This window comes from Hylobates moloch, unplaced genomic scaffold, assembly GCF_009828535.3.
Source record: "Hylobates moloch isolate HMO894 unplaced genomic scaffold, HMol_V3 SCAFFOLD_19, whole genome shotgun sequence".
In the NCBI taxonomy this organism is placed as follows: Eukaryota; Metazoa; Chordata; class Mammalia; order Primates; family Hylobatidae; genus Hylobates; species Hylobates moloch.
Window position 1 is genome coordinate 13030505 of NW_026652294.1, and position 12570 is coordinate 13043074.

Genomic DNA, 12570 nt, shown 5'->3' on the forward strand with positions numbered 1-12570 from the left:
TATTTTTAATAGAGATGGGGTTTCACTACGTTGGCCAGGCTGGTCTCGAACTCCTGACCTCAGGTGATCCACCTGCCTCGGCCTCCCAAAGTGCTGGAATTACAGGGGTGAGCCACTGTGCCCGGCACCAGCCTGGATACTTTTTTTTTTTTTTTTTTTTTTTTGAGACTGAGTCTCCCTCTGTCGCCAGGCTGGAGTGCAGTGGCGCATTCTTGGTTTACTACAACCTCCACCTCCCGGGTTCAAGTGATTTTCTGCCTCAGCCTCCCGAGTAGCTGGGACTACAGATGCATGCCATCATGCCCGGCTAATTTTTTGTATTTTTAGTATACACGGGGTTTCACCGTATTAGCCAGGATGGTCTCAATCTCCTGACCTCTCAATCTCCTGACCTTGTGATCCACCACCCGCCTCGGCCTCCCAAAGTGCTGGGATTACAGGCATGAGCCACCGCGCCCGGCCTAAATACTTGTTATGTGCAGGAACATACCTGATTCACTGTCTACTCTGTCCCCAGTGTTGTCACGGTGCCAGGCAGCAGTTGGAGCTCCGTAAACAACCATTGCATGAACAGGATGGCCACCTAGGACTCTGGGGAAAATGAGTATTACTCGTTGGTGCCTATCGACAGTTTAGGGCCCCAAGGTGGGTGTCCTAGGGTGTCTTTGAGCAGTAAGTGTTAACTTATCTGCAGGCCTCATATAAGAGATTTGCTAAGGAGCACCTACTCACAGAGCAGTGATGCCCTTGATATTGTCAGCCAATTAATTCCTTAAGTACTTCAAGTTAGGATAGGCCTGCTGATTTGATTTTATCTGTCTTTTAAGATTGATCTTTGATCATGTGCCATTCCAGCTGGACCTCCTCATCTTCCCTCCTCCATTGCTAATGGTGTGGGATCTTATTACCTCATCATCCCTTAATTTATTTATGAAAAAGGCTGAGGTTAAAGAAAAGAAAGAAGAAACTCTCTTTGGCCCTTTGGGGACCTTCTGTAAAAGCTTTCCTTTCTGTTTCTCCCCCTTTATGCACGAGAAAACCTCCCTTTTTTGTCTCTGGGAAGTTAGAATAGTTCTTGTTTACAAATTTAACTAAATTAAACTTCCCTCCCAGGGCTGGGTGGAGGCCAGCCCTGTTGGTTAAGCCTGGCCTGTCGACTCCCGCTGGAATAATCAGTCTATCAAAACAACCCATTGATCCTGAGGCAAACCGCTTTCAAAACCACCACACAGTTGCTGGACGTCCTGGCTTCCTCTTCATAAGACACCTGGGGAAGAGGAGTCTTTTGAAATTTTAAATTTTATTATTACACAAGTAATAAATGGATACATTCATCTTGTAAAAATTTAACTTCAAAATTCTGTGGAATAAAATGTGAAAGGCCCTTTCCTTGCATCCCATCCCACAGTTAAGAGCTTCTGATGTATTTTTCTGTTTAGGCCTTTAAACTGCACGTTCATACACGTACACCTATATAAATGTACATTTAATTTTTAAAATAACATAAATGGTATCACTACGTAGGTGCCGTTCTGCTAGTTGTTTTCCCATTTAACATGTCCTGGATAGCCAGTCAGGCCACAGATCTACGTTTTAACGGCTGTAATCATATTTCAAAAACAGGATAGAGGCATTATTCATTTATCTATTTTCCTACTGATGGGTGTTAATATAGATTTCAATTTTTTGGTATTACAAACTATGTTGCAAGCAGCAGTTCTCTGGGAATTATCCATTCAAGTATGCACTTATTGTGGGCTCCCCATGTGCTCTACTAGGGGTTCGGAATAAACAAAACCGACCTAAAAATAATTTTGAATGATAGAAAGGGGGCATTGTCTTTATCTAAGGGGGTGAGACAGGCTGAAGATGGGTCTCTACGCCCTCGCAAGACCATGGAGGGCGTCGGGGTGTCACCCCAGCTGTGAAAAAGGGACCCAGGACGCGCAGATGCTGGCGAGGAACAGGGGTGCGGAGCATGAGTCGGCTTTCCACCAGGACTTAAGCGTTCAGTACCATGCAGTGCGGCGGGGAGCGGGTCCTGCCGGGCGGGGCCGAGCTGCGCGCGACCCTCGGCGCGCTCGGGGAGGCCCAAACAGGGGTGGCCTCTCTGGCCCCCGCTCCCGCGGGCTCTATGACACCGCACTGACTCGCGGGACGGGGCGGGGTCGGGTGAGGGGGAGGAGACAGCTCCACGATATGCGACTCACGGTGACCCTTACGCGGAACTCTCTCGCGAGAATTCGAAGTACCGCGCCTGCGTCCTGCAGTAGCGCCCGGTGGGGGTGGCAGTTTGCTCGCGGGTGTGTGAAGGGAGACAGTGTCGAGGCCACAGGGTACTCGCCACGATGAGCAGCACCTTAGCTAAGATCGCAGAGATAGAAGCCGAGGTAATGGACGCAGCTGGCGCTTCACTCTTAGTCTGAGCATTCCTTCTTCGGTGGCGTCGCTCCTTCCTGTTCTCCCTTGAGCCGCGTCAGGACCGGGCCTAGATTCCGCGACTTCTTTCAGCGAGTCCCGTGTTCCGACTGCCCTCCGCCACGACTTGGAGTCCCCAACTCTTCTCAGTCAGGGCCCCCTTTCCCGTAGTCCCGCGCCCACGCTCTCGGACTCCCCTTTGCCCGGGCCCGCGTTCCGCACCCCTGCACCTTAGGCCCTTGGTCCGTTCCCCCCTCCCAGTGTTTGGCTCCTGTTCTGATGTTGTTTCTTTCCGTTTTTCTTCTTTTTCTCTGAGCAACACTGAATCCAGTTCCTTATTCCATCTCTGACTTGGTCAGATACTTCAGGATCTTTCCTCATGATCCTTCGCTCCGTCCCCCTTATTCCCCCTTTTCCCAGTGTCTTCCCTAATGACCCCCTGATTCAGAGTATTTGCTCCGGGTAATCGGATCTGGAAGTAAAATGACATCTGTGTGGGAGCAGTTTATTCCTCCTGGATAGCGTGTGATTCCATTGCCTGCGGCCCTCAGAACGTTTTACAATTAGGAAAGTGGTGTTCCAGTGTTAGATGGGTCCTAACAGCTACAAACAGTAGAAAAGGAACCCGCAGATGGGTTTTACTCTAGTCTGGGGGAAATAATTGGAATGACCTTAATCGTCTCTCCTCTTTGGGCCTTACTTTGCTTTGTAGTGAGGGAAATGAGCTGGATGGGGGAGATAATGGACTTTTACTCTTTTAAAGCCTGTAAACTGGGTATGCTAACATTAGTAGGACTTGGGGAAAAAAATTATTCTCTCAAAGCTGAGGGAAGCGTTCACTGCTTCTAATTTATGGCTGTGATTCCTCCCTTTTAGATGGCTCGGACTCAAAAGAACAAGGCCACAGCACACCATCTAGGGCTACTTAAGGCTCGTCTTGCTAAGCTTCGTCGAGAACTCATTACTCCAAAGGGTGGTGGTGGTGGAGGTCCAGGAGAAGGTTTGTGTTCTTCTTCAATATATATGTATTTTAGGTATAATTTTTGTCAAAATAGTACATACACGTGGTTTAAAAATAATTAAAGATGGCCCAGTGCAGTGGCTCAACGCCTGCAATCCTAGCACGCTGGGAGGCTGAGATAGGAAGATCACTTGAGGCCAGGAGTTCAAGACCAGCTTGGTCAACATAGACCCCTATCTCAAAAAAAAAAAAAAGTTTTTTAAAAACAGAAAAATAAGCAAAGATGTTCTACTAAAGTAGATTTATATTTTCTAAGTATGAATTCTTAAACTGTGTTTATTTTTATTCTGCCGGTTTCAGAGGCAAATGGATATTGTCTAAGTGTACTGTAGTTTTATTTATATCCTGCACTGATACAAAATAGATTTACATGTTCTGGGCGCAGTGGCTCATCCTTGTAATTCCAGCACTTTGGGAGGCTGAGGCGGGAGGATTGCTTGAGGCCAGGAGTTCGGAACCAGCAAAGCCCTGTCTCTACGGGCTTACAAATGAGGGGTCCCCATAGGTATGAAAGAAGATGTACAAAAAAAAAAAGGCTGGGTGTGGTGGCTCATACCTGTAATCCCAGCATTTTGGGAGGCCAAGGCAGTGGATCACGAGGTCAGGAGTTCAAGACCAGCTTGGCCAACTGGTCATGGTGAAACCCCATCTCTACTAAAAATACAAAAATTAGCTGGGCATGGTGGCGCATGCCTGTAATCCCAGCTATTTGGGAGGCTGAGGCAAGAGAATTGCTTGAACCGGGACCCAGGAGGCGGAGGTAGCAGCAAGTGAGACTGTGCCCCACTTCACTCCAGCCTGGGCTACAGAGTGAGACTCTGTCTCAAAAAAAAAAAAAAAAAAAAGTATCCTAGCATGGTGGTGCGTGTCTGTGGTCTCAGCTACTTGGGAGGCTGAGTTGGGAGGACTGCTTGAACCCAGGAGGTTGAGGCTGCAGTGAGTTGTGATGGTGCCACTGCACTCCATCCTGGGTGATAGAGCGAGATTTCATCTTAAGAAAACCAAAGTAGGGCCAGGTGCGGTGGCTCACTCCTGTAATCCCAGCACTTCGGGAGGCCGAGGTGGGCAGATCACAGGTAAGGAGTTCGAGACCAGCCTGACCAACATGGTGAAACCCTGTCTTTGCTAAAGATACAGAAATTAGCTGGGCATGATAGCACACACCTGTAATCCCAGCTACTCAGGAGGCTGAGACAGGAGAATCACTTGAACCTGGGAGGCGGAGGTTGCAGTGAGCCGAGATCATGCCACTGTACCCCAGCCTGGGTGACAGAGCTAGGCTCTGTCTCAAAAAAAAAAAAAAGAAAAAAAAACAAAGTAGATTTATATTGGTTTGCAGAAATACGTAAATCTATATCATCAACAAGATTAAGTAAGAAAATTGATGCAAAGGGAAAATGTAGGAAAAATAAGTTGAAGCCAAGAGAGATAAGATTTAGGACTAAAGATCTGTGCACCTGGTAGAGAAGGGCCACAAATTTGACTCTGAACTTGTTGGCAGCCATTATAAAAAAAAGAAAACCGGCCGGGCGCGGTGGCTCATGCCTGTAATCCCAGCACGTTGGGAGGCCGAGGCGGGTGGATCATGAGGTCAGGAGATCGAGACCACGGTGAAACCTCGTCTCTACTAAAAATATAAAAAATTAGCTGGGCGTGGTGGCAGGCGCCTGTAGTCCCAGCTATTCGGGAGGCTGAGGCAGGAGAATGACGTGAACCTGGGAGGCGGAGCTTGCAGTGAGCCGAGATCCCGCCACTGCACTCCAGCCTGGGTGACAGCGAGACTCCATCTCAAAAAAAAAAAGAAAACCCAGTCAGTCATACAATGTACAGAATTTGAAAGACAAAAAAACAAAAACAAAACTCTTTTTAATTAATTGTTTATTTTAGTTATAAAAGGGCGGCTGCTCCATAGGCAGAGCAGGGCTACACCATAGGTAGAGTAGCTAACAACCCTATTTTCGGATCATTTTTCATACATATATTTGGGCTGTACCTTTTTTTTTTTTTTTCGAGACAGGGTCTTGCTCTGTTGCCCAGGCTGGAGTACAGTGGTATGATCACAGCTCATTGCAGCCTCAACCTCCTGGGCTCAAGCGATCCTCCCACTTCAGCCTCTGAAGTAGCTGAGACCTACAGGCGTATGCCACCATGCCTGGCTAATTTTTGTATTTTTTGTAGAGACAGGGTTTTGCCATGTTGCTCAGGCTTGACCTTGAATTCTTGGGCTCAAGAGATCCTCCTGCCTCAGCCTCTGGAATAGCAAGGACTATAGGTGTGTGCCACTGTGCCTGACTTTTTTGAATACAGTTTTTTTATATCAAACACTGCATTGAATTTTGTGAATTGCTGTGCCCTCAAGTTTTGTGTGCTTCAGTTCTCCTTTAAAGGTAAACCATAAAAAGTTTGAGAAATAGTGCCTAGAGGGATAGGCAGTAAAAATATGAAAGAAGTTATGTGAGTCTTAACACTCCTGGGGATAACTCTCCTCTTTTTGGTATTCATTGATGTTTTAGGTTTTGATGTGGCCAAGACAGGTGATGCTCGAATTGGATTTGTTGGTTTTCCATCTGTGGGGAAGTCGACACTGCTTAGTAACCTGGCAGGGGTATATTCTGAGGTGGCAGCCTATGAATTCACTACTCTGACCACTGTGCCTGGTGTCATCAGATACAAAGGTGCCAAGATCCAGGTGAGTCAAGCCTGCAGACTAAGGAGGGAAAGAAATCTGTTCTTCATTTAGGAAGAACTTTATTGGGAGCTCACTGTATGCCAGGCCTGATCTTTGATCTACCAGGCACTTACTACCTGGTAGGGGAAATAGAGCAGTACAATAATAAAATGGGATAGTGCATGTGAAAATGCAGAGAAGGGGCCGGGCGCAGTGGCTCACGCCTGTAATCCCAACACTTTGGGAGGCCAAGGCAGGCAGATCACCTGAGGTCAGGAGTTTGAGACCAGCCTGGCCAACATGGAGAAACCCCGTCTCTACTAAAAATACAAAATTAGCGAGGCGTGGTGGCACATGCCTGTAATCCCAGCAACTCGGGAGGCTGAGGCAGGAGAATGGCTTGAACTGCTTTTTCACCTGAGGGTGGGGGCTGGGACTACAGGTGAGCACCACCGTGCCCGGCTAATTTTTTGTATTTTTAGTAGAGATGGGGTTTCACCATGCTGGTCAGGCTGGTTTCGAACTCCTGACCTTGTGATCCGCCCGCGTTGGCCTCCCAAAGTGCGGGATTACAGGTATGAGCCACCACGCCCGGCCCCCTGGTTGTATTTTTAATGGCCTTTTTTCCAGCTGGTCAGGTGCCCATGCAGAGACACATGTCCCTTTCTGGGATCCCGTGTCCAAATGTATATAACAAGAATGAAGCAGTGTGGACATATCTGGACCATGGCTTGACTCTAGCTGGTTTCAGATCTTGTTGAGAGTCACAACTTTGGCAGCTCAAGAGAATAACTTTTTTTTTTTTTTTTAATAGGATGCTATTGACACCTCTCTCAGGACTTTTGAGTATTTCAAAATAGAGAGTTGCTTAACTCCTCTCCTTCTCTTTCCCAGAAAACCTTCATTCATTTCAGTCTTTTCTGACCTTAGAGTCCCCCAACTTTTTTTTGGCATGGTGCTCTCTTTCCTCCCTTTGTCCTCTGCCTCTGTTTTTCATCCTCTTTTGGCTTTCTCCAGAAACTGAGTTATGTAAGCATACTAGTAGGTATCCTTTTTTTTTTTTTTTTTTGAGACGGAGTCTCTGTCTCCCAGGGTAGAATGCAGTGGTGCAGTCTCGGCTCACTGCAACCTCCGCCTCCTGAGATCCGGCGATTCTCCTTCTTCAGCCTCCTGAGTAAGCTGGGACTACAGGCACGCACCCCCACGCCTGACTAATTTTTGTATTTTTTTGTAGAGACGAGGGTTCACCATATTGGCCAGGCTGGTCTCGAACTCCTAACCTCGTGATCCTCCTGCCTCAGCCTCCCAAAGTGCTGGGATTACAGGCATGAGCCACCACGCCTAGCCAGGTGTCCTTAATCTTAACTGGATTAAGTTGACTTCCCAGAAATGTTTTTTAAAAAGCTGTTTCATGGGATAGGACTTGTTATCTGACTTGGTGGGGGAAGTATACAGAATTAGAACCACTTAAAGAGGGAGTTTTTGTTTTTTTTTTTTTGTAAGGAAGGTCTTTAACAGTAAAGGTGCCTAAAAATGGAGTGGTACCTCTTATTTAGTGAATTACTATGTCTGAAGAAGTTCGAGTAATGGGTGAACTACCGCTCACCACAGATGTTATAAAGAAGACCGATGTATCACATAGGCAGATATTGGGTGTACAGAGTGGGTGTACAGTGCTTTGAAAATTATGGGACTTAGGTTTTACCTTGCCAAAGTCCCTAGAACTCCTTTTGCACTATACACAGTTGATTGGTGTGTTTAAGTTGCCTGCTTTGACTTCTTTCTTTTTTTTTTTTTTTTTTTTGAGACGGAGTCTCGCTCTGTCGCCCAGGCAATGGCACGATCACAGCTCACTGCAACCTCCGCCTCCCGGGTTCACGCCATTCTCCTGCCTCAGCCTCCTGAGTAGCTGGGACTACAGGCACCTGCCACCAAACCTGGCTATTTTTTGTATTTTTAGTAGAGATGGGGTTTCACCGTCTTAGCCAGGATATCTCCTGACCTGGTGATCTGCCCGCCTCAGCCTCCCAAAGTGCTGGGATTACAGGCATGAGCCACCACGCCCGGCCTCGCCTGCTTTAACTTCTAAAGGTATTGGAGTTTGAAGTAGTTTAACATTCAATTCCTTAAAATTCTGTAATTCTGTGGTTTTGTTTTTTTTGTTGTTTTTTTTTTGTTTTTTTGAGACGGCATCTTGCTCTGTCCCAGGCTAGAGTGCAGTGGTGTGATCTCAGCTCACTGCAACCTCCACCTCCGGGGTTCAAGCAATTCTCCTGCCTCAACCTCCTGAGTAGCTGGGATTTCAGCCACACGCCACCACGCCCGGCTAATTTTTTTGTATTTTTAGTAGAGACGGAGTTTCACTATGTTTGCCAGGCTGGTTTTGAACTCCTGACCTCAAGTGATCTGCCCACCTCGGCCTCCCAAGATGCTAGATTACAGGAGTGAGCCACTGCACCCGGCCCCATGATTTAAATAAATATATTTTTCTTAGGTTTCGGTTGGTTGTAACATGAAATTCGGATATATAAAGCATTGACTTTTTATTGAATGTTGCTTATTAGGCATTGACTATTTTATTGTATGTTGTTATTGAATGTTGAATTATTAGTTGCTACATTTAAATTCCTCAGCCTAACTTTTAAAACATTTCCCTCTGAAGAAAAGCTAAATTTAGGTTGCCTTTACTTTTGTAGAGGCCTTAATACATTTTCTTCTTTTTTTTTTTTTTTTTTTTTTTAAGACAGAGTCTTGCTGTGTCGCCCAGGCTGGAGTGCAGTGGCGTGATTCGGCTCACTGCAACCTCTGCCTCCAGGATTTAAGTGATTGTTCTACCTCAGCCTCCCAAGTAGCTGGGACTACATGCGCATGCCACCACACCCGGCTAATTTTTGTATTTTCAGTAGAGACGGGGTTTCACCATATTGGCCAGGCTGGTCTCGAACTCCTGACCTCGTGATCCACATGCCTCGGCCTCTCAAAGTGCTGAGATTATAGGCTTGAGCCACCGTGCCTGGCCGGGCCTTAATAAATTTTCTGCCTGTGTTCAGCTGCCACAGTTAGAAAGCCCTTGCACTTTTTCTCTCAGTTTATTTATTCTCTCTTTCAGATGATCTTTGATGTTATAGTCATATTCCAGTTTTAACAGTTTTAGATTATTCATGTAGATTATCCTTTTAAGTTCTTGCTAACATCAGTTAGGCTCATACTGCTGGGCATGTGTGTGTGGCGGGGGGCTTTATTTATTTTTTTATTTGAGACGGAGTCTTACTCTGTTGCCCAGGCTGGAGTGCAGTGGCACGATCTTGGCTCACTACAATCTCCACCTCCCAGGTTCAAGAGATTCTCCTGTCTCAGCCTCCCAAGTAGCTGGGATTACAGGTGCCCACCACTACGCCCAGCTAATTTTTGTATTTTTAGTGGAGATGGGGTTTCACCATGTTGATCAGGCTAGTCTCAAACTCCTGACCTCAGGTAATCCACCCGCCTCGGCCTCCCAAAGTGCTGGGATTATAGGCGTAAGTCACCATGCCTGGGCTTTTCTTTTCTTTTTTTTCTTTCTTTTTTTTTTTTGAGACCTCACTATGTTGCCCAAGCTGGAGTGCAGTGGCACAATCTCGGCTCACTACAATCTCCACCTCCCGGCTTCAAGTGATTCTCCTGCCTCAGCCTCCTGAGTACCTGGGACTATAGGTATGTGCCACCATGCCCGACTAATTTTTGTATTTTTAGTAGAGACAGAGTTTCACTATGTTGGCCAGGCTGGTCTTGAACTCCTGACCTCATGATCCGCCTGCCTCGACCTCCCAAAATGTTGGGATTACAGGTGTGAGCCACTGCGCTTGGCCACTTACCTGCTTTTTGTTACTATAGATTAGTTTACATGTTAAGAACTTTATATAAACAAAAACCACATATAGATATAAATGCACTTTCTTTTCCATAGGCTTCTTTCATTCTGCATAATTTTGCATTCATGTTGGTGAGCTTTTAATTCTGTCTCGTGGTCTTTTTTTCTCTCATTTTGTATAAACTTTTTGAGCTTGGCCAACATGTTGAAACCCTGTCTCTACTAAAAATACAAAAATTAGCCAGGCATCTCTAATACCAGCTCCTAGGGAGGTTGAGGCAGGAGAATTGCTTGAACCTGGGAGGCAGAGGTTGCAGTGAGCCAAGATTGTGCCACTGCACTCCAGCCTGGGCGACAGAATGAGACCCTGTCTCAAAAAAAAAAAAAAGTTGCAAACATAGTACAAAGAGTTCTCATATCATTGCCTGCTTCTCCTGTTGTTAACATCTTATATAATCACAGAAAAATTATCAGAGATAGATGAACATTTCTGCAACAGTGTTCACTAAACTACAGACCTTATTTTAATTTTTACCTGTTTTTTCCACCAGTGTCCTTTTTCTCTTCTAAAATTTTTATCTAGGATCATCCCATGTTGCATTTAGCTATTTCTGTCTATTTGTCTGCCATCTGCAGTAGTCTCTGTCTTTTGTGACCTTGTCACTCTCAAAGAGTATTGATCAGTTATTTTGTATAATGTCCCTCAATTTGGGTTTGTCTGATGTTTTCTCTTGGTTAGACTGAGATATTAGGTATTTTTGGCAAGAATACCACAGAAATGATACTGTCATTCTCAGTGCCTCCTACCATGGGGTTCATATTGCCAGTATGTCTTATTGGTGATATTGTCCCCCAATCAGTTGGTTATGGTTGTGTCTGTGGGTTTCTCTAAAGTTACCTTTTTTTGGACAGTTAATATGTATTTTAGGGGAGATACTTCAAGAAGATGCAAATCCTGTTTTTCCTCAAACTTTTGCCTGCTCATTTTAGCATCTATCTGTGGGTCTTGTCTGTAACAGTTATTATTGTACTTCTTGCCGCATGGTAATTCTCCCTGGCTCTGTCACCCAGGCTGAGTGCAGTGGCATGGGCACGATCATGGCTCACTGCAGCCTCGACCTCCTGGGTTCAAGTGATCCTCCCACCGTAGCCTTCCAAGTAGCTGGGACTATAGGCATACACTACCATGCCTGACTAATTTTTTATTTTTTTGTAGAGACAGAGTCTCAATATGTTGCCCAGGCTGGTCTCGAACCCCTGCACACAAGCAATCTACCTGCCTCAGCCTCCTGAGGTGCTGGGGTTACAGGCATGAGCCACTGTCCTGGGCATGAGTATGTTCTTTTGTTTGTTTCATTTTTATTTTTTATTTTCATTTTTCTTTTTTTTTTTGAGTATGTTCTTGAATGGAGAAGTTGAACTGTCTAGCACCTCCTAAATCAGTTTTCATTGTGGTTTATTTAATGCAAAGTATATTTCTGTAATTTCTTATATTCTTAGAGCAAAGCATATCTGATTTAAATTTTGTTTTGGCCAGGCGTGGTGGTTCAAGCCTATAATCCCAGCACTTTGGGAGGCCGAGGTGAGCGGATCACCTGAGGTCAGGAGATCGAGACCAGCTTGGCCAACATGGTGAAACCTTGTTTCTACTAAAAATACACAAAAAAATTGGTGGGGCATGGTGGTGAGCACCTGTAATCCCAGCTGCTCAGGAGGCTGAGGCACGAGAATCACATGAACCTGGGAGGCGGACACTGCAGTGAACCAAGATTGCACCACTGCACTTCAGCCTGGGTGATAGAGCGAGACTCATTCTCAAAAAAAAAAAAAAAAGATATTTTAAGTGATAAGCTGCATCTCTGTTTTCAGTTCATTTATGTGTATAATTCAGTATTGGCCATACAGTAGATCCTTGGTATTTTTAGATTTTATATTTGTTTTAACTGTTTTGACTGAGTCTTAAGGGCAGTCAAATTAATAGTTTATAATTTTGCTGGGATGTAAATTTGAATCACATGTGCTGTGGGGTTGCTTTTTTCAATCACATCATTAGGTACACTGACTTCTGTGAAGTTTTACGTTACTGCATTTCCTGGGCAGTTGAGCAGTCATTTTTATCTTTTTAAAATCTTTTAAAATTTATTTATTTATTTTTATTATTTTTTGAGACGGAGTCTTACTCTGTCACCCAGGCTGGAGTGCAGTGGCATAATCTTGGCTCACTGCAACCTTCGCCTCTCGGGTTCAAGCCATTCTTGTGCCTCAGCCTCCACAGTAGCTGGGATTACAGGAGTGTGCCACCATACCCGGCTGATTTTTGTATTTTTTGTAGAGACGGGGTTTCACCATGTTGGCCAGGATGGTCTCGAACTCCTGAGCTCAAGCGATCTGCCTGCTTCGGCCTCTGGGAAAGTGCTGTGGAATTATAGGTGTGAGTTACTGGGCCCAGCCTGAGCAGTCATTTTTTACTGGGGACACACATCAGAGTCACTTGTAAAGCCTTTTGAAGTACAGATCCATATCTGAACCCTAGTTTGGCCCTTCAAATCAGAATCTGCAGGGATGGGTTTCAGCTGTCTACATTTTAAAAGTTTTTCCAGGTGATTCGGTTGT

At 45.4% G+C, this 12570-nt stretch overlaps 1 protein-coding gene across 3 annotated transcripts in view; it reads left to right on the forward strand.

The window, feature by feature from the left end:
- The first annotated feature begins 2255 nt into the window (after window positions 1–2255).
- DRG1 (developmentally regulated GTP binding protein 1) overlaps window positions 2256–12570 on the forward strand; it is a 34524-nt gene continuing 24209 nt past the window's right edge. For all 3 annotated transcript variants that reach the window (XM_032139833.2, XM_032139834.2, XM_032139835.2), the window contains exons 1-3: window positions 2256–2390; window positions 3295–3418; window positions 5953–6128. In XM_032139833.2, coding sequence (XP_031995724.1) covers window positions 2349–2390; window positions 3295–3418; window positions 5953–6128 — 342 coding nt within the window. In that variant the 5' untranslated portion in view covers window positions 2256–2348. The remainder of the gene's footprint in view (window positions 2391–3294; window positions 3419–5952; window positions 6129–12570) is intronic.